This window comes from Coturnix japonica, chromosome 3 (genome assembly GCF_001577835.2).
Source record: "Coturnix japonica isolate 7356 chromosome 3, Coturnix japonica 2.1, whole genome shotgun sequence".
In the NCBI taxonomy this organism is placed as follows: Eukaryota; Metazoa; Chordata; class Aves; order Galliformes; family Phasianidae; genus Coturnix; species Coturnix japonica.
In genome coordinates this window covers 9,095,280-9,117,305 of record NC_029518.1, presented here as the reverse complement: position 1 = coordinate 9,117,305, position 22,026 = coordinate 9,095,280, and the positions used below count along the sequence as shown (strand labels likewise).

The 22,026-nt window shown below is 39.7% G+C and overlaps 1 protein-coding gene across 5 annotated transcripts in view; it reads right to left on the bottom strand.

Annotated features, from left to right (window-relative positions):
• Window positions 1-22,026, bottom strand: part of FSHR (follicle stimulating hormone receptor) — a 91,466-nt gene that overhangs the window by 51,391 nt on the left and 18,049 nt on the right. For 3 of the 5 annotated variants that reach the window (XM_015856889.1, XM_015856890.1, XM_032443700.1), the window contains exon 1: window positions 21,036-21,279. The exons of 1 other annotated variant lie outside the window; for it this stretch is intronic. In XM_015856889.1, coding sequence (XP_015712375.1) covers window positions 21,036-21,220 — 185 coding nt within the window. In that variant the 5' untranslated portion in view covers window positions 21,221-21,279. Of the gene's footprint in view, window positions 1-19,996; window positions 20,193-21,035; window positions 21,280-22,026 lie in introns of those variants that run through there. One more of the 5 variants, XM_015856892.2, reaches the window with a different exon arrangement.

Below are 22,026 nucleotides of genomic sequence, written 5' to 3'. Positions count from 1 at the left end.
GAAGTTTGTCAGAGGGTCAGGGCTGGAAGCCAGAGCTCCTGAGTTTCAGCCTCATAATCAAAAAGTCAACCTTCTTTCTTTTTTTTTTTTTTTTTTTTTTTGTCTTTCTAGCTCCACCAAAATGGAAGAAATTGAAGCAATCTTTTTACAGCTGGCAACCACAAATAGCAATAAGCAAACTGATGAAACATTAAAATTTTACAAGAAGCTATTAGGGTGAAACTCAAAAAGCGTAAGGCATTATAGCTGCATGCAAGCCTGCATACTTTCTGAAGATAGCAGAGACACTATACTTATGTTTAAATGAAAAATGCACAATAAATCTGGGGGAGAGCAAGATGTCCTTCCAGGTATGCAACTCAGGAACCATTCCAGGCCTGACAGTAATGTAAGCAGCAACCTCTGAGAAAGAAAATATTTTCATTTTAGCACTATTAAACAGTGAAATGTACAGACAAAGTAAACACAATTAGAACTGTGATGATACGGTTATTAGTAATGCCTTTCTGCTCTGAAGGTCTGACTTTAAAAGGTAACATGTGCAGCCGCATATGAAAAATCACTCTTTAATCTTTACTAATGGTGTCCCTTAAAACCAATTTCCTTTTCTATTTTGAATTAGAAGTACAATGAATAGTAATTATGGCATTTCTATTTGAAATGGTGATAGCACTGAATATTTGCTAGGCAAAATAATTCCACCTAACTACAAAAAGCTGAAGGAAGGCATTTGAGGATCCTACAGTTGCTGTTCCATTGGCATTTTACTTGTGAGGCACCCACCATACCATAACAGAAACAAGGCACATCTCTGCCTGCACTGCTGAGGTCCTGTTTCCCTGACAGAACTGTAATGCTGAACCTTGCTGTAGGGGTTGCTTTACTCCCAAATTCTCACTTAGGTCAGCTAATAAGCTGCATGATATACCCCTCAGCAGTTAAGAGGGAATATGGAGAGATCAGGAAGGACACAGAATTATAGTGAGAAAACAAAAAAGCATCATTTAAAGCACCTACATGACTGCAAAAATGATCAAGAAATGTGCTTGTAAGCTTACTCCCCTCCTCTCCTTCTTAGTTTTCCAAGAAAACATGGTATGTTTAGTCTCAGCACTGATACACTTTCATTTCAGGACAAAGCATCCACTGTCCTCAGTAACATACCCCTACTATGCTTCAGATAACTTCTTTCTGAGGTCACACGTTCAGGCAGTTAAAAATAAACCTCCAAAATGACTTTAAATACCTCTGCTTGAACAGAGTGGGATGAATTTGGACTCTGGGGGTTTAAAAAATAAATAAATCAGAAAGAAGATGGAGAGAAAAGTAAATCCCAAGAATCACAGTCGGGAAAAGAGATAAAACACCACACTGCTGCTCGGCTTGAGATGTTCAGTGCTCCTCACTTGGTGTAAATTCTCCACCTCATTAGGCTGAGATGCTTTACACTGAGATAAAGCTGGAGAGGAACTGAGTTCTACAGAGTTGTGATTATCCAGGCTAGTTGCCTGGATACGTCAACTCACTTTGCAAAGTGTCTGACAAATGTTATAGTGAAGATTTAGATGCAAAGCAGCAATGTACAGCAGACGCAACAAACACAAATGACATCCCATGAGTAGAATGACTGCAGATCACCCTCTGACACAGGGACATTGGTTCCCACAATACAGACACACAGAGAATAAAGATTTGTCACCAAGTATGAATTGCAAAAACAAACAAGTCCTCGTTACATTCAGAGAACAGGCTCAAAGTTACCATACTCACATCCAAAAAGAGTTCAACTGTCAAGAATGAGTTGCCCACAAAAAAAGCCAACAGTATGCTTGAAAACTCAGTCAAAACTGCTCCTATTAATGCGAACAGCATGCAGTGAAAACTGTTTTGTGTAAGATAAGTAGCTTATCTGAATGAAGTTACTCTGTCTCTGCTGTAGAAAACCAGAAAACAGCATTTGCTTTACTTTTACAAATAGCTGCACTTTATTAGTATTGATTATCCTGGGAGACACTACACTACATTTGGAAGAGCACACGCTTCTTTCTGCTTATTCTCATAGGCCTTTGAGAAACACACAGCATGTGAAATATACACTACTTCCTTGAAAAGTGACCTTAATATCTACAACTATCTTTACTGTGATGAACCATTAAAAATTCATCCACTCTGAGCAAACTCTCTCTGTTATGTCTATTCATATTGATATCTCTGCATACTTTCCCAATAAAAGGAGCACTGCACAAGTCCTGGGTATTTTGTTCTTCCTCAGCATGTTCTATTTTATGTTCTTTGCTGTGGGCAACTTGTCAAGGCAAAAGGGGTTACAGAAAATGTCTACAGCCCAAGGCTTTGTATGTATTGTCTTCTTCAGAACTTTCTTCCCATTTTTTATTTGGAGCAAGAATAGACATCACACTCACACACAGCTCTATTCTTGTCCCAGGAATGAGTTAAAATAGATCATACTCCTCAGAAGGGAGAGGAACAATGGTTTGTTCATTAGTACAAGTTATACCAGAAAGGTGATAGGTACCCTTTGCAGTCTGTTCCATGCCCACTGCCCTCTGGGGTTCTTCATCTAGATCCTTCACCAACCTGTGGTCAGTCAGAGCACCCAGATCCCTTCCCATGGGGCTGCTTTCCAGAATCTCATCTCTCAGTCTGTACATACATCTGGGGTTGCCCTGTTCCAGTTGCAGAATCCAGCACTTCACTTGTTAAGCTTCATACAGCTGGTGATTGATTAGCTCTATAGACTGTCAAGTATCATGCTTTTTAATCTCCTTTCTCCCTCATAGCCTCATAAGCACAATACCTACTTTGTTTAGTGGGACACAGTTAAAATCTCATAAAATAAAACAATACAGAGAAAAGATACTCAGTGGTACTTAACTCGACTAACACACACAGCCTAATAAGAAAGGGAGGCTCCACCAAATATTTAGATTTATTTGGATACACGAAGGCTTGTTTGAAGTTGCAATGAAATACCTGATTCTCCCAGATACCAGAGTGGTCATAAACCATTTAAGGAACAGCACCTGAAAAAGTGATCATACTTTTATCTTTTTCCTCTGGATCTGAGTGCAAGCTTCGAAAAGGCAAATATCCTTTCTGATGTCTATTACATGCTAATACTTTCCAAAAAGCATCATGAGCACCAAACACAACTAACTCAACTGGCAGTGTTGGGAAAACAACTACTCCCAAAGCAGCATATGAATGGCACATCCTCCACTGTTCTCAGGGTGACAATTAGACTTGTGCTGACACAGTTAATACAGAAATATGCTGGCCTAATGCCATATGGTCCCATATCTTATTCTGTTGAGTGAGGCATTTCCATCCTTTCACATAATAAATTGTACGTTTGCATTTTAGAGATGTTTTGAAATAACCACCACCAAAAGCAGCAAAAAGCCATCTTTCATTTAGTTTGGCACCACACAAAGACACAAAACCTTCTGTTCGTGCCCTCTGGTCAGGTCTTCCTCTGATCTGAATGTCCCAGCTGACTATTGCCAGGAGGCAGCAGCTGGCTCCTGATTGTGCTGCTGCCTGTGCAAGAGAAATAAGGACACAGCACATTGAACATGTGAGCACCAACAAGATTAGTCTGAGCAGTATATTCCTGTGTGCATATGAGAGCTTCTATAGTCCTTGCACCTCAAAGACAGTGGCCAAGATGAAGTTTTCTACTTGACTGGCATACTTTGCACATTTTATTTATGTCCAGTAAGCATTTCTGTTTACTTTCATTGCTCACAATTGGTTCTCTTTTTAGCTGCCCAGTATCCATGACGAGAACTTTTTTCAGTTCATGTATTAGCTATTGCTGAGGGAAACATTCACAGAGATATGAATTGCAGGTGGATGGGCTCTTTCCAATTTAATTCTCCACTCCCCTGACAGTTTCTTTTCTCCCTCACAGTCTTTCTCAGTTATTGAGATCTCTTCTCCATAGACATCACCAATCTGATAAACAGAAACAAATGATGAAGCCAGGAATCTTATTACTTCTTCTTGTACTAAAATAAAATACATATTTTCATTATTTTAGAAAAGGCTAGCTCACCACTTCAAATGCTGAGTTTATCTTTTGAACTTCTAATAAACATGGATTTACCTTCAGATGTCATAATGATGAACCTGAACAGATACAACCACCAACCTTACAAACGCTACCTATATTATCTCATTTAGTACTGACATGTCTCTTCCCAGTAAAACATAAAGAAAATCATGTACTAGGGTCAAGATGAGATCTTTAATGAATTTGAAAGCATTTATTTTTGTTTCAGAAAAACATCAGCTTGACCAGAAATTATATATTCAGGATGAAGATATGCTCTGTGTTTTCAACTTCAGAGTGCTTCTCAAACATGAGACCTCTGTAGAGCACTTTAAAATAATGGATGCACATGGTCCTGTTAAAGATAGTGACAAGATGGTGGAACCAAGATGGGAGAAACTTGACCTATCAGGTCACAGATGCAGGCTGTGAAAGACTCCCTAAGAAAGACACTAGCATTCATGACAACACATAACCTTAGTGAGTGAAACCTTTACTTTTGTCCTCTTCCTCTATAACTTATGTAAAATTGGATAGCACCCGACTGGAATAAATGAGTATAGATCTAAGTTATTAAAGTGATGGAAGCTCATAAATGGTATTCTGCAGAGGTCTTCACAAGGCCTGAAAACCATAGACAAAAATGATCTGGGAATGGAGTAAGGAGCAAGGTGACAACTGTCCAGTAAGAAAAGAGCTGGATAAGAAGAGCTGCAAGAATGGAAAAACTTCATTCTTTGCATAACATTTAGTTAAGCTATGTAGCATTTTGCTACAGGACACTGTTGGTGGTTGATGTCCAAGGAGAAATGTATAAATTCACATAAGTGAAATACATGAAGAAGTCTGACTACCAAAACATGACACCACTCAAGGTGTGCCTGAGTCAGACAGGGTTGGAGAAACACCTATCAGAAAAGCAAAAAAACACTGCAACACAGCCAGCATGGGACAGCTCTGCCAAAATGGGACTCACCATTCGATGTACCCACATCAGCAAACAACATTTGTTCTAGCACTACTGGAAAAAGGTGATCTCAGTCTCATTGAAGTGTTGAAATGTTCTCTGATATTTGCAGCTAGAGCAAGTGTTTGTGTCTCACAGAAGAAAAGGTTGCTCCTTAGGTTAAAACAATTAAAAGATTAGTGCCCTCCCTCTGCCAGCAGATCAAAAGGTAAAACTGAATCAGGGTTAATGCTTTCGGCATCTCATCCAGACTCTTATTTCATTCCAAAGAATTGGCTCTACAACACATTTCTAAAAATAAATTCCATCAGAACACTTTAGTGTTCTTTAATAATGAGAATATTAAAAGAACATTTCAGCTCTCCATGAAGTCTTTTGAGGTCATTTTGCTAATCTTTTTAAAGCCAGGAGAAATATGCTGCTGATGTGAAGTTTCAAGTTCTTACAGTCCTTTCAATCTCTACCTTCTTTTATTCCTCAGACCAAACCAGTTTCCTCAAAACCATTTCTCTTTGAAGCTTTCTGCTTCCCGCTCATTATACTGGAGTGCAGGACATGATCTGCTGCAAAATAGCCAGGGAATCAGAAACCAAACAAGATTGGAGTTTCTTTTCTCATACATAGGTGCTTCAAGAAGCAAGCTACTGACCACCGGGCAATATCTCTGCCTCAGCTCACCACCCATGGACACCACAAACTGTCCTCTCCCCAGACACACACAAAACCCTGAATTTTGTACCAGGGGGAAATAACAGCAGCAGCTGGAATAGACTTGGCCTTGTAATTCTCCCAATGCTTAAAGGCTTTCTGTGACCCATTTGCTGTACTGTTTCTCTAATTTTTCCTTACCTTTTTCCATATAAAATCTTGCACAAATACGAGCCAGAGAAACTTTCCTGAGCTCACTTTGCATATCACAAAAAGGAATCCAGATCACATCGCTCCCACTTGAGGTGTGAAATTAAATGTGTCTTTTTGTGTTTTTCTTTTTTTTTTTTTTCTTTTTTTCTTTTTTTTTGCTGAGAGAGATGGAAGAAAAAAAATAAGGACACACAGAACAGAACTCTGCTTGAAAACAGAATGAAAATAAATCAGCAGTGAATGGATTAGCTTCAGATCAGACTGCCCAGAGCATCCTGATCTGGAACAGCATAGCACTCAGGGTTTATGTAACTTGAATTAGTTCTAATAAATAGAATCAATAGCTCAAATTATGATGAAGGACAAAAGCACAGATCAAATCGATCAAGGCTGTAGCTTATCATTTTAAGCCAGGGGGTCTCTTCTCTTGTCAGAAGGAGATAAGGTGGTGCAAGAAGCCTCTTGCAGCTTTTTAGTATCTCTCAGAACAGCTGTACACAGAGTTGGATGCAGAGCTATAAATGTTTCTGGGTATCCAAACACAAACACAGCCTCCCTTTCTTTTTCCTTTCCTCTGCAGGGAAAATAAATAACATGAATTCTTTGTCCTGGGAGTAAATGCAGAAATCTACAGGGAGAACAGAACAAAATGGACAGAGAAGCACAAAAAATCCTTCATTACACACGGAACTGAATGCACAAGTGAAGAGATTTTAGTTCATCTCTCTGGAAACGTGGCCTTTTGTACATCAGCTTAGGTTAGGAAGGGTTGTTGGGGTTAGGAGTTTCCTCTCACCCAAAAGAGCTGGCCAAGGTTTATCCACCAGAGGGGAGCAAGAAGGAATTAAGTTTGATCAGCATGAGGCATTTGCACCTATATAGCCTGCTTCCTTCCTTCCTATGCTTCTTGCATAGGAACTCTGCTTTACACAGGGACTGCTTAGGTCAGTCAGAGCTTACAAGCTCCAGGGCCAGGTGACCAAAGATCATGTCAACAAATGATTCCTACTCTGTGTTGCATGTATTCACCCAGACACACTGATGCTCACAACAAGGGCTGGTCACCAGCTCCATCAAAGCAAGGTAGGGGTACAACTCAGAGATACTGCCGCTACAGAGCGCGCTCTGATCTCCCTTAAAAGGACAGGAAAATATGAAGAATCTCAGCTGCTTTATTTCTCTGGGTAACAGGGCGATGACCCTATCTCACATAAGCTTATTTTGATTAATAGTGGCCTCCTCCCCCAGACTGAAGCTGAGGAAAAGCACACTGCAGCTCCAAACAGCTTTTCAAGTCTCAGTTGGACTCTAGGTCACCCACCCTGGGTCTGGATGTGAGTGCTTATACCGTTCAGCAAAAGGACATCACCATGAGCTACTCATTCGTTGCAAGGTTTTTAACTCAAACACCCAAGCATTAACATGAGTGCAGTGCAGGAAACTAAAACATTAAAACAAAACAATACAAACAAAAAAAACCCCTCTGCTTTCCCCCCTTCTGATATCACCTTCTTATTACCGTTAAGCCAAGTCCTAACTAAGAGCCCTGAATTTATTTAATCAAATACTGTGTAACTGAAGAGCTTTTTGGCACACCGCATGACACCCTAGAGGTGTGAGAACAATGCCTGGCACTGATAACCTTCACTAACTCCCTTTCATCCTCTGGCTGAAAAGCTTGCATTGGTTACACGGGCTTTGTGCCCACATATAGTACATAAGAGTCTCATTGCTGTAGCTGAATTATAGATAAACAGAGAAAGAGGAATAATAACCTTATTATAATACAATATGTGACAGATGCACTACTGAGCATCATTCACACACTCCAGCGATAGTTCAAAGCTGATCTAGAATAGCCATACACCTTACAAATAAATATTCAAAGGGGTTTTAATCTTCAAGAACATAACATTGAATATCTGACAGAAAATTCAGTTTAGATCTCTAAGCAGTTTTTATTACATTTCCATCAGAAGCAGATTTCATAATGTTTTATAGCAAACAGTGCCATTGCAGAAGACAGGGAACTTCCTTGGCAAAAGATGACAGTGATGAACTGCAAGCCTGACAAATATTTTTGAATTTATTTGATACTGAAACCTCTGCTCTCTTTCTATCCCCCCTGACACTTCATATTAAAGTTTCAATACGAATATAAACATTTCCAGCAGGCACAAAGTATGAGGCAGCACATCTCACCACTCCAAAGACATCTGCTTAATTAAAAGTAATGATAACTTGCTGTGACAGAAGATAATTAAAGGAGTATAAATTGTATAGTAACTTCATTTTGTCTAATACTCTCTTTCTATATACACATTAATTCATAATTAGTATGAGAAAAATGTTGCCAAAGCTCCTTGGCTTTCATTAGTTGATGCTGTAGTACTGATGACTAAGTATTAAAGTGATGCAGTAGAAGACCAGACCCAACAATATTGCACAATCCAATAGAAATCAATACCTGTTTTTCCACTGATTTGGAGAGACCTTTTACCAAATGCATAAGCTTGAATAATGGGAACAGAGGCTAACTAATCAGCAACATAATGACAATCTTTTTATGTAAAGATGGAATCATTCTGATCAGAGTTCATAAAGAAAGAATGAGTTGGCCTCACATTCTTCTCCAGTGACATATACAATCAGCAGATGTACTGTACATGAAGTGCTGCACACCTTATCTAGCTGGTGGAATCCGCTGCAAGAGACTTGGTTAACTATGTTTGGTTTTGCCTTTGGGCTAGTAGAATGACAGTCAGTGTTACCACTAAACCTGAAACGTCACTGCTAAGTCTCATACTTACCCTTCTATAATCATTACGTATATTCAGACCCATTTCAAAGGTCCGTATCATCACTTTAAGATCTCTAATTACAGCTTCTTTGCACAATCTCCTTTTCCTTTTTTAAATCTGTCTTACATGGTGAAAGGTCTCTTAATTCTAAAGATGATCTGGTCTTACAAAAAATGAAAGAAGAAATGAATTTTGTTGTTGGTGAAGCATGCCACTAAGTTCTCTCTCTTAAGCTGCTGGGTTACATGTAGCTCAGTATTTCTGATTATTCCATCTTGTTCCCCAATCACTTTTCCTTCCCCTTTTCTTCCCTTTTAAATGTAACATCTATATCTATTGCTGCAAATAATTTGTGAAAATAGTAGGCATGATCCTGGCCATTCTCTCCCACTTTCTCAGATGAAGGCACACTTGGTGGTGATGAGAAAATGGACATTTGCTCTGAGCTTGACAGTTGTAAAGGACATTTATTTCCTAGGGCTTTGTTTATTAAACGGCAGTGTTTAGAAATTACTATATGCTGCTTTTGGCAAAAGAGCTACTGCTATAATCATTCATCAAACGAATATTTAGGGTCCATACACCGAATAACAAAGAAAAGTAACTATGCAATGAAAATACAGAAAGAAACAACTGACATATTGCCTTTGTGTACACTTTTTGATTTTCCTGGCTCTTTCTTTCAAGCATAATCCCCTGAAATTCACAGATGTATCATTTGCTTTATCCACCATAGGTAGCCTCTAACATAGAGAATATTGCTATTTCAGCATTAATATGGCAGGGAATGGTTAATCATTGATTTGACACCTTACCATCCATCCTCCCCCCTGAAAGTATTTTCAGCCACTACCTCCTCAATAAGATTTGTAGAGTTTTCTTTTTAAATAACCAAGAGGGAAAAACATTTGAGTGAACATGCAAGCCAAGCATAATTTAGATGCATGTGGTTAGGTATGCTAGCACAGAAGCTCATCCGTTGGGTTCTAAGACGACAACTACTGAAATACAGATACTGCTGTTGGAAGGAAGTTTCCAGTGCCATGGAAACTCCCACGGCGATGTTATTCTTAATGCCAAAGGTGGAACTTTTGGCCTCTACATAGCCTAGGTGCATTGCTTTCAATCTTTGGAGGGTTTTAGGAAAAGTAGTTTACAATATATTGAAGATTCAGGCTTATAGATTTGTGGGCTTCGAGGAACAAAAGCCCACATGAATCCAGAGTTTGGACAAATGGAACACTGAATCTGTCTGTACAATATAAGCTAAAGCCTAAAGATGTTCATAAAAGTAGGATACAAGCATGTCATGCATTACAAAAATGTGTGCATTCCTTTAAACTATGAACACCATAGAGACATATTCTAGCTAGCAAGGCAGGCACTGCTAATAAATACAAAAGCCTGCTTCAAAAGCAGAGGTTAGTGAGGTTTCTGTGGAATGCAAAAAATCTTCAGGGAGATGAGAGCAGGGACTTCTGAAGCAGCCCCTGCCTCATTCCCTATTTTAGCTGATAACCACTGTTACGTTCCTTCAGCCTGGAGGACACCAAACAGATGAATCTACACCTAGAACCAAGGACACCTTTTGGCAGCCTGACAGAGAAAAAAGATCTGTCAAAGCCTTGACCAAGAGTCAGAATCCCCATTTTCCAGTGCAATGGAGCACTTCTTCCAGACAGTGTGCACACCTCTGTCAGACAAACAAAATGGCAAGCAGTAGCTACTGCAACTCTACAGTCCTGAAACTACAAGGCTGCCCCTGCCAGAACAAGACATCAGTATGACCAAAAGAAAAAGTACTCCTCAATGGATGCACTTGAAGAAAGTGTCTGCTCATGCCTTGGGTAGATGAACCCAGATTTCATCCTGGGTTCACAGGATGAAAAACAGGCTGGACTCATGTGGACACACAATGATGCAGCAGTACTATGATAGCAGTAATGTATTTGAGGAGAAAATGCCCTGAAACTGCATACACATTGCTTGAACACCACAAAATAGTAGAGTTATGACTCATTATTTATATTCAAAGCAACAGCCATTTCTTTTTGCTGAGCATAAAGCCTTCTCATTATAAGAAAGTTATTAGAAAGCAATATGAATGTGCAAGATATTTTTTGTTTCTTTGAGCATGGAAACATATTGCCATAGGATTGTGGCCTGGTGAATAAGATCCCGAAGGGGCTGTAGTCCCAGCTGCCCCTCTGATTTGTTACCCTGTACTTGGGGAAATGACTTGTCATTTGCATCTTCTAGCTTTACCATTTCTTAAAGGGTTAAAATTGTACTTTAGCTACTTAAAAGGAACGTTGTAAAATCTGTAACATTTATAGAAATCTTTGCAGACACTAAGAATACCTCAACATCTCCATATATCTTATTAAAGCAATTAAAATCCCACTTCATAACTTCAAATACATTTTATCAGGTCTGTATTTCATTTGTGCTTTCAGAAACCCTTTTATTTTCCCTTGGAGTTGTTTCTGTGCAGTGCAACAGTACAAAGCCCTGAATCTGCAAATATATACAGATGGGTAGTTCCACGCCTATGATTTGTCCCACTGGAATGCAACAGAGCTGCTTGGGCAAAGCAATCAGGATGTGTACAAATACTTGTGGAATAAAATTCTACCTTTTCTCGTAGGGCATTCCTCTCAGGGGTCACTACCATGAAGAACGTAGTCTGGTCTTCATCCAACATGGCAACAACATACTGCAAATAGGAGATTTATAGCTCCTGGGATTCAGATACAGTGGGCGTTTTTCCAAACCAGCAATTCCACCTAGAGAGAGTTGTTCTGTTGGGACATTTCTTGTACTGCTGTCATTTTTCTTACACAGTCTGTGCTTCTTTTATGACTTTTCACTTACCAAAACAAAGAAAAGGTTTCCATAGTATCTTTGGTGGCCAAAGAAAACTGCAGGGATGAGGCGAGTTTTTCGGCATCAAACCTATTCCTCCTAACAGCGCTGGGGCTGCAAGGTGAGGAGATTTACAAACTCTCTACTTAGAGCTTGCTGGCTCAGAAATTTCTGTGTATCCATAAATATTCCAGCTGTGAGACTAGGCACTAAGAAAAGACTTCAGCAATGATTACTTCCCAGTAGTTAACAAGGAGAAAAGGGATTTGGCTGATTTGTGCTCATTTTCTGCACTTCTGAGGATGGAAATGCCAGAGAATACAGCATGGGCTCTAGCTTCCAATGCTGGAGTTTTCTTTCCTGCATAGATGACTCTGGCTGTGGTAGATTTGAGTGCTTCCTGTTAAACAGCATGTCCTTTGACATGGGTTCTGTCCTCCAACATGCTTGCTGGGCTAGGAAAGGCAACAGCCCAATATATTTATGGCATGCAATTGTGTAAGTGAAAAAAGAAATCAAAGCAAAACTTGGCACAGAAATCCACAGTTCTCAAAGCCAAGGTGGGCAAGACAGTTATACAAGGGGTCATTCCTGAATGTGAGGTATAGCATAAGAATATAAAACCAATAATTGCTTTTTGGTTTATTACAGAAAACTGCTAAAATCCCTAATCTGCCCACGTGACAATCCCTTTTAATGAAGAAAACCAAACCAAAGTATGCATCACTTTTTCTACTTTCTCTTCCAATCTTCACAGACTAACTCCACAGCCTTATTAAACATGACTAATATCTACTTCAAATCAAAAAATGTTTGCTGAGCAACACTTCAACATATGTGCCCTCCTTATGCCACTCAAAGGATGAATCAAACATAGAAAGCTTGAACTTTTTTCCCCACCCAGTACTTATGCACATATAGATTTTGGAAAACAATTGAAGATTCACAGATTGTGTATGAAAAACTATTTGCAAATTAATTCCTATTAATTGGCTATATTTGAGCAAAGCATCACATCAGAAAACACATTCTCACACATGCTATGGGGAAATGTAACATCAATGGGAAAGTTACCAGGACAGTCTTGCATAGGCTCTCACAAAACAGGATTTCTAGGCAAAAAATGTGAACGTGCTGACTAGCAACTGCATTCTTGTGTAGATAAGATGGTGTACAGAGTGAAAAGCTTCAACTCGCAGCTCACCAAACAACTGCATGTTCAAAGTCCAGGCTGCCCTGACCTTATCAAATTTTGAATGTGTTACAGTCAAAGATAGAACATTATTTAGCCAGTCCAGGCAAAAACCTAGGTTCAGAAAGCCTGAAAGTTATGGAAACATACTAATGAAAAACAAGGACTAGTTTGTGCAAGGTTGGACTGAAGGCAGTTTTCATTTCATGCAGAAACATATCTCCCTTTGCATGTAATAAAACTGTAAATCCTCTTCTGGCTACCTAGGAACAAATGCATCAAAGCTGCCTGATAAGGTAATGAAAGATAAGAAACATCCATATATTTCAGACTGAGCTCCCAAAGCGCATGAGGATGTTTTGAAGAAAACATAAAATAAAGAGAACAAATCACAAGCTTTCCTGACCCTACACGCTAAAAATCAAAGAAGCAGCAGCAGAAGAAAGGCAGCAGTTGGGCTCCTCATTACGATTTATGTAAGACAATTAGAAGAAATATTTTTTCTACACTCTTATATGAAATCCAGGCTCGACTCTGACCTATAATTTGAAATAAGCTTCTTTTTAAAGACTTGCATTTCACTGCTAATAAAAGCAGTCTAATCAAACCACAGGCAGAGGCTGAGAAATAATTTGCAGGCTCTGTCTGGAAAGGTCAGTATCTTAAACAAAGGAAAGTGACTTTTCTTAACACAGTTTTGCCTCTTATACCATAAAACTAATACACCATTATGAAAAACAATACCTGCATTTTGTGCCCAAAGAGTCCTGTTTAACAAATGCACACATAAATAGATTGCCAATTCACTGCCACCACAAACACACTGCTGGCAGAGGTCCCCACTACCATACAGTGAAAACGAACTCAGCTCTTGCCACTGAAGTTAATGAAGCTATGACAATTTAAATTAGCTGCGAACCTATCCCAATTATCTTTTAGCTTGCCTGCACAAGGACACTCAGGAAAGTTAACTAAATAAAAAACTGTCAAGCTTGGGGAGACTGTATAAAGTATAGGGAACTTTGCACATGTTTCTTCCATTCCTCTGTTAAGTGATTGAGTTATTTCTCTTTGCTATGCTAGGTAATTTGGTTCAGTTTCACTGGACCTCCTTCTATATATAAACTGCAAGCATTTAGAGCCGTTATTCACTTCAAGACATTACATTCACTGGAGATCTTCTTTGATATGACCATATTGTCTGTCCTTATAGCTTTCCTCATCCACTCTCTTATTTTCCCTCCTTGTTAAGCTAAGCTCTCCACATACCTAATGTTTTCAGTGATGTTCCCAGCTCAGTGAGGCCCTCCTTGGCAGCTGGGGAGAAAACCCTCTAGCTGTGCAGTAGACTTTCTCCTGCAGGCCTACGAGGTGACAGATTTCATGGGTGAATAATTGCATAATTAAACAGGGAACTTCTGGAAATATCTTCCACTGAAAATCTTCAATATACATCACAAAATACAGCCCGTAAAGTTTTAAGAGACATGGCTTAGGTTTTGAGGGAGTTAATAAGATTTACTCTTCGGTACTGTAGTGCTGATATGACATTGCTAAAGGCCAGATCCAGAAAATGATTAACTGAAATTCCCCACATGTCATTTAAAAAACAGAATAAGGAGCTTTAGATGTAGTATATGGACAAACACAGAAAGGGAAAACTGAGATGTTGTTGTGGCTTCATGACACCAACATCACAGCAGCTTATATCCCATCGGGTTGTAGCACAAGGCATGTCTGCCTTGTCTGCTCCATGTCTGCTTTTTTAATCCATATTCTTATCAGAGATAAAAGATGGATCTATATTGTTACATCCCCTAAACTTAACAACTTCTCCCTTTTAACCACATTTTAATTTGAAAACTACCTATTTCTGAACTCACCAGAACTCTCTTGCTCAATTGTGGTGCCTATCAGCTCACATCTCATAAATAACATTACAGTCAAACTCTTCTAGGCTATAAGTGAGACAAGATTTAAATGGGGACACACCCAAGATGAAGACATTTTGTTCTAGACAAAAGAAAGAAGTGCGACGAAGTGCAACGCTACATGTGCCTAAGTTTAATCTTCCAAATACTTAAAAAACACTGATATCAATCTCATTCAATAAACAAGTTATGATTCTTTGTAAGTAGACGTAAAGCAGATCATATCTAAGATGTCAAACAGGGAGACTTTATTTTGAGACATGAAGATAAGAAACCCCAGGAACCCCATCCATCTGTTGGAAGACTTGGCAAGTGACACAAGACTTTTTGTGCTTAGGACAGTGTTTCAGCTAATGTCAGTGCAAGCACCAGTCAATTTTTATACAAATCTTTGTCTCTGAGCATGATTTTTACTGTAAATATTTTTCTAATCCACACTAACACAAAATGGCATATGAAGAATAGGGAAGTTCCTGATCAGTGAAGCCCCTAACCAATGTTTCTCTCCTCGGTTTTGTTGTTCCAATGAATTATTTGCCTTTTTACCAATTATCGATCTCAGAGATCAGATGCCACTGCCTGTGTAAGTTCTGTTTCCTAAACTAGAATGTTTTTAAACCTCCTACAATGAAGACTTCCATGCGACAGTCACATTGTGTGACTTAAATACTTCAGAACAATGACTAAGACAGTGAAGAGTAAAACAATCAGTTTGGTTGGAGAACAGCAGTAACATCTTCTGTCCTAGAAATACTTGTTTGCACAGGCAGAGGATCCAGATAGTTGGATGCCAATTTATGGCTCACAGGGAACCAGACAGAAGCTGCTGGAAAAGCCCAGACTTGTACAGAAGCAGTCTCTATAGCTGACCCCAAGGGCTCATGCTGAGACCTTTTCTAAAGTCTCAATGTCATATGCAAACAAAAAAATAACTCTTGTCTTTCACTCTGTTTCCCTGGAAAAACTTAGTGATATAACAAGTCAAATACTGCAACTGCATTTTAAGTGAATGCATTTCCATTTCAAAGATGCATTAGATACACATGTACACACCTATACATCTTCAGACTAGATCATGCATTTCAGTCATTGCAAGTCAGGTGGAAGTCATGCATATGTATTCATTGCCACAGTACCACAAATAAGCCAGCAGAGCATGGTGCAGCATGAAGCCCCTTGTGTTGCACACAGTGCACCTCCTCATGTTGAAATGCTTCTCAGTCTGTAGAAACCGGAGGTTTCTATAGAGATACATACTTGGAAATTTATATTAGCTGAAGATCTGCCCTACAGAGTTTATTATCCTACCTTAGTGTCACTTTCTTCCTTCAGACTTTTCTTTATTGTCTTCTTATGTTCTGCTTCTTTCTTTTTATCCTCCCAATGGAAATGTCAAACACAGAACCCAACATATGCACTGGACCTCTCCAGCACTGTACAACTGGTGATTGCACAACAAGCTTTAGAGTGTTCAGCTTCAAAGCATGAACTGATCATATAAATTTGAAAAGAGACAAACATAATGCTAATCTCAGACTTTTTTCTACATTAACAGAAACAACACTGGTTAAATAGGAAAAGATGGAAGAAAGTTTGGCTTCAGATAGCACACAATACAAAATGCATGTGCTCTGCTGTGCAAATATTACCCCATCCCTGTCTGATAACATGTAGATTTATTGATTAACTGCATAACATACTTGAAAGCTTCACAGGTCTTCATTTTGTTAGCTTAGTTTCTTCTCCCCACACCCTGTATTAAGGTCAGCCCACCTGTACAAACACCTGAATAAGAACTATAATTGCTTGAGAATATCAACCTTATGTGTGAAAGCATAACGAAAATCTAATTGCAGCTGTCACTGGAAGTGTTGCAGCTCCCGTTCACATTGTTCGTAGCTTGTGTCTCAGGGAGACACATCTGACTCATTTGGTTTATAACAGAACTTGCTATTTCGAGGCAGCCACTGTTCTAGTGGGCAGACATCTACTCAACCTTGACTTGATAGTCTAAAATAAATAACCTTGAGCAGTGGTACAAAAACACCTATGCAGAGGGCAAGAAAAAACCCACTGTTTATAGTTTGCAGATATGTGGGAGAAAAGCTTCTACATAACATGTACTTAAACTGCTCTGCCAATGGCTAAACCAGGTAGTGAAGATGGCAAAGGTATTTTAAAGTACAAAACACTATGATCAAGGCTTGCTCTTATTAATTTTTGCCTGCAATTTCCCCCTCTTTCAGGCAGCATTGTGACAGATAGGAGCGAGATGATGGGTCGTCTCTAGTGTCAATTATTTCAGTCATCTTAGCTACTCCTTTCTGGAACTGGCAGCATTCTCCTGCTGAAGCCTCTGGCTTACTAACACATCAAACAGACCCTCTGGTTTCCCCACTCTAAAATAAAGGGGAATTTTTAATTGGCTGAGTGATTGCGAGCTTTCTTTGAGTAGTCTTTATTCCCAGTAGATGCTTCTTACAACATCTCCGTGGCTCAGAAAGAGGCAAAACAGAAGGTACCTGCTGGTCCACATCTCCCTGCTGCTATGGACTAAGGAGTGCTAATCATTGTGTGAGTGATGTTTAGAAGCAGATGAAAATTAGAAAATTAACCAAGCTGGAGACAGCTTCTCCTTTTAATGACTACAGCATGAACAAATTTGATTTCATAATACCTTTTAAAAATAACGCTAATTATGAGAAGCAGATAAAACACTGTTACTAATACTTCTGTCACATAACCCTGTGAGAATGCAAACAGAATTGAACTAAGCAACCCTTTTCCATTTCCCTTACAAAGCTGTCACGTACTGTAGCTTTATTTTGTTGGGAGATAATATCTTGCCCAGATGGGTGCACCTAACTGCTGGGCTACAGTTCTCTACTTTCATGGGGTAGTGTGTGATTTAAGGCACTTCTCATATCAAAAGCTCAAAAGCAAGGAAGGGTACAGTAGGAGAGGAGTAAGTTTCTACCAGCATCTCTGGTTGTATTCCCATTTGCTACGCACACAATTCTGCTTGAAGTAGTTTGATAAATTCCTGGAAGGATCCCTTTTATTTGAGAACAAGCTATTTGTGTTTGCATAACTTTCTCAAAGCAAGATCTCTATGGACTAAACAAAACCTTAGAAAATAATAAGGATGGTCTAGAAAGCTTGACACAGCATCATAAAACTCCTTTAATTCTTCAAGGAGTGAACTATCACAGGTGATGAATCAGTTCTTCCCCCTCTCTCACTCTGCAGGCTGATTAATAGTTAACACTGACATAAATGAACCTAAATTCCCCATCTGAACTTTATGACTCTCTTTTCTCATGGATTGCTTCTAGTACAGTAAGTCACAGCCTCATGTATTTCTCACAAGCATTTCACCATCTATCATCCTATCATCTATCTATCTATCTATCTATCTATCTATCTATCTATCTATCTATCTATCTATCTATCTATCTATCCAACAGCCAAAATATATTCCTTTGCAACTCCCCTTCCAAGCAAAGGCTATAAAATAGAACAGCTAATAACAACCATTTGCTCCTGCAAACTTGTGGGGCAGGCCAGCTGCAAAAGAATCTCAAATGAGCAAGGAACAGAGCGCACACATAGACGTGCAGCAGCCCTCCCCAGAACTTTTGCAAAAAGCAGGCATTGAAAAACTGAAAACCTGTGGCTTCCAATCCCTGCTCAGTGTGCTGCTGGTCAGAAAGGGTTTACTCTAAGTGGCTGCAAACCTTCTCTCTCTGCTGCCCTTGCTAAAGCAGGTGCTGAGCCAGGAGCAGAGCCTTTGCTCTCATACCATGCTGCAAAGCTCACACTCCCTGCCAAGAATAAGCTCTCACTGTTGGGAAATAACTGCAAAAACATCGCAGCAGCGCGTCAGTAGCCAACAGGTCAAAAACCTCATAAACCTCCCACCACCACAAAAACAAAACAAAACAAAAAAACACAAACAAACAAAGCCAACAAACCAACCTAAAGCAATCACACAAAAATCAGCTGCAGCGAAGAGCAGCAGAACAGCCAGTTGTTCTGTGAGGTTGCTATTTCTTATTTTCATCCCGAGGTTTGTTTTTACTATGTAACATAGCTGCTTGCCCCTGTCCCAGCTTGAGAAATTGGAGTAGTGAAACAGAAACACATGGAAGCAGAAGTGCTGGAGTTTTACTGAGCTTCCGTTCTCTCTCTAATGCTTTCATGCACATGTTTTTGAACAGCTAAAACTAAGGAAGATGCCAGGATAAACGAGGAAAGCCATCAAGACCACATAAGAGAAGGTAAAAGGATCAAAATATACTGAAGACCCCTCTTTCATGTCAAGTCAGAAACCACATCCAGCATTTTCAGAACGATCCCTTAGAGAAACAAAGCACCTTGCAGCAGCTGTACTTGTTAGGGAGAAGTATGTGCTTATGTCCTGAAGAGGATGCTGTTGCCATCTATGCTCTGGGTGCCACACAGGTTCTAAAGCCCTTTTGACTCTTGAAGAAATATAAAGAGAACACCTTCTCTGTTACCAGCAGTGCATTTGCAATAGCACCTGGAGCGGTGAGCTCTATTTCAGTCTGCTGGAACAGCCCTACTGAGCACTCAACATAGAGGTGCATGAGAAGGCACGCTTCTAGAGTTCCCATCTCAGTCTGAATGATCAAAGGTTTATGTGTGACTGAACTCTTCAGCTAATACATCTGGTTTTAGTTGCATGAACACCACACTTAACAGAGTATTTGTGTACAAATTCTTAAACTACATTGAAATTAATCCCAGGCTGCCCTGGTTTACAAGGACCAGAATTATCTACTGAGGAAATAAAACTTGGTGTAAATGGGAAGAGTCAAGTCAAGAGATTCCAAGTACAATATTTACAGCAAGAAGAGAGGACACAGCTGATGCTCTCAGTCACACTGACATTGTAGTCAGCCTGCCTCAGGAAACACACACTTGTGCTGAAACACCAGCAGTTAACAACCTTAACAAACCCTAGAGAAGTTAACAAGGATCTGCTGGAAATAAATCCTGTTTTGCTAGCAGGTGCTTTTTGGCAACACAAAACTCTGCTTATTTGCAGAAATAATTATAAACTACTTTTTTTTTTCTTTTTTTTCTTTTTTTCTTTTTTTTTTCCTTCAGTCCCTGGAAGGCAGACCTGAACTGCGTTATCTAAAGAAACAATCAAAGCAAAAATTAAACAAAATTAGCAGTGTATGCCTGGAGCATGGTTTGCCCAAAATCTAGATGACCTAATTCACAGATGGCTTTTTTTCCCCTCTAGTTGTGAGAATGATTTAAACTTTTACTGACCTGTGGTTAATTCAGGCATTGTCTCCAAATTTTCACTGCAGTCACTGATTCACTGAGAATAACAACTGCTTCTTCTGAATAAAACAAAACTTCTGTGCTAGGAAAACTGTGGGACAGTAAGTGTGGTCTGTAAGGTCAAGATATGGATGTATTTTTCAACTCGCAATGTATCATTCTTCTTTGTATCCTCCCACCAAACCTACTGCTCCAATTATTAGTAGAAGGATTTATCCAGGATGACTCCTTTCACTTTTGCTGTAGATCCTAACGATGCCAGACAGCTATGAGTGCAGGCAAGGGGCAAGAGAAGCTGTTTTAAGAGAAATTAAAAGGAAAACAATTGCTTATGCAGGTGCTTGACACTGTGTGCCTTCTCTTGCTTGCCTGTGCTAGTGACACAGAAAACAGCTGCCTTAGGGTACTGCTCATGAAAACAAGAAGCTTTAAGATAAACAAAACTCTTCCTCAAGTAATGAAATACTGTATCTTTACACAGCTCTCTCCAAGTCAGTCACGCTGCTTCTCTGATACAGGAGAATCACTCTCTGAAGCTTATCTCAGTCCTTTCTTTACTGCCTTTGTGACTTCAAAACAGAAAACAATAAGCTGCTTCTTGGCAAATAAGGCTGAACCTTTGGGAAGGCCCTGCAGCACAGACAGAACTCACTAGGTTGTTGTAGTACAACTTGCCTGCCCGAAACATGCCTTGATGGTGTGAGAGCAAGCTGTAAAGGAACCCTACAAAGCTTCAAGATGCTGTCACAGCAGCAAGGAATCCCGTTTAAAATCTAGTCTGTACTTTGTATTATACGGTACTACATATTCTCTTAACATAGATCTGAAGTGGAGCATTGTAAGAGTAAGGGAGAGGAGCTCCAAGCTGTAATAAACCAAGTGCCAAAGGAAGCACTGTGCTTTTCCACAGCTGGTGTGAGACTCCCCAGTGACCCCCTACAAACACAGCCCTTGGCTTACCAAGCAGTAGCTATGCTGAAAGCTGGCAAGAGAGCTGCTCATACCCTTCCCTCTCTCTACTTACAGTTCTGTGGCATTGGTGGGAATGTCCCGGGGCAGCTGGACCACCTTGCTTTCCTGGCAGATGAATATCCTGCCTGCACAGTGGCACGTGCGGTGCTGGCAGCCAGAGCAGCTGGCCAAGAGAATCAGCAAGCAGGTGAGACCCAAGGACATCTCTGTCTTCACATTTGTCTCCTTGTCCTCCATCTAGAAGGAAGGAGTGTGAAGACTTCACAGAGCAACTCAGAGAGACGCCCTTCCTTGAAGGTCCGCCCTAAAAGCTGAGATGAAACACGTGACTCCTGGGAGATGCTTTTTCAGCAAGTTTCATTTCATGGTCAAAGATCCTTTATGGGCATACGTTAGGATGGAGAGAAGAGAGGCTGATTTTCCATGCCAAAACTGTAGTATAATATTTATGATTAACATTTTAAAGTGTCATTGAAATCACAGGCAACAGCTGAATGAACCAGAATGCTTTTGATACAGTGCATATCTACAATGGAAGGGGAACCTTCCATCTCAGCTATTTTATTTGCACATTTTGTTTGATAAGAGTAAGGGACAAGTAAGTACTTTTATGTCCTACAGCCCAGGCATTTCTGCCACTGAAGGAGAGCTAGTATTTATGCTCCCCTTCATAGATCCAAGAATCTCAGCTTTTATGTTGCTCCTAGGCAAAATATATGTGTGTGTAGATAGTATTTTATAGGGTGCATAATCTATTTCACGTGTTAAAAGCTATGCAACCCTGAAGCCAGAGCTAAATAACACACCTTTACTTTTAACTGATATGCTTCTTTATGCACTTGCTGAATTGTCTCTCTCCCTCCCTGCCACCTTTAAAGGAATCCAAAAGGAGAAAATGCCACAACCCAAATGATCTTTGGAGACCAGTGAGCTAATTTTATCACTGAAAAATAAACAGGATGAATATTTATTACACAACAAGGGGTATAGCTTCAAGAATTAGCTACAAGAACATTATCATGATCATAAGGCCTGGACCCTGA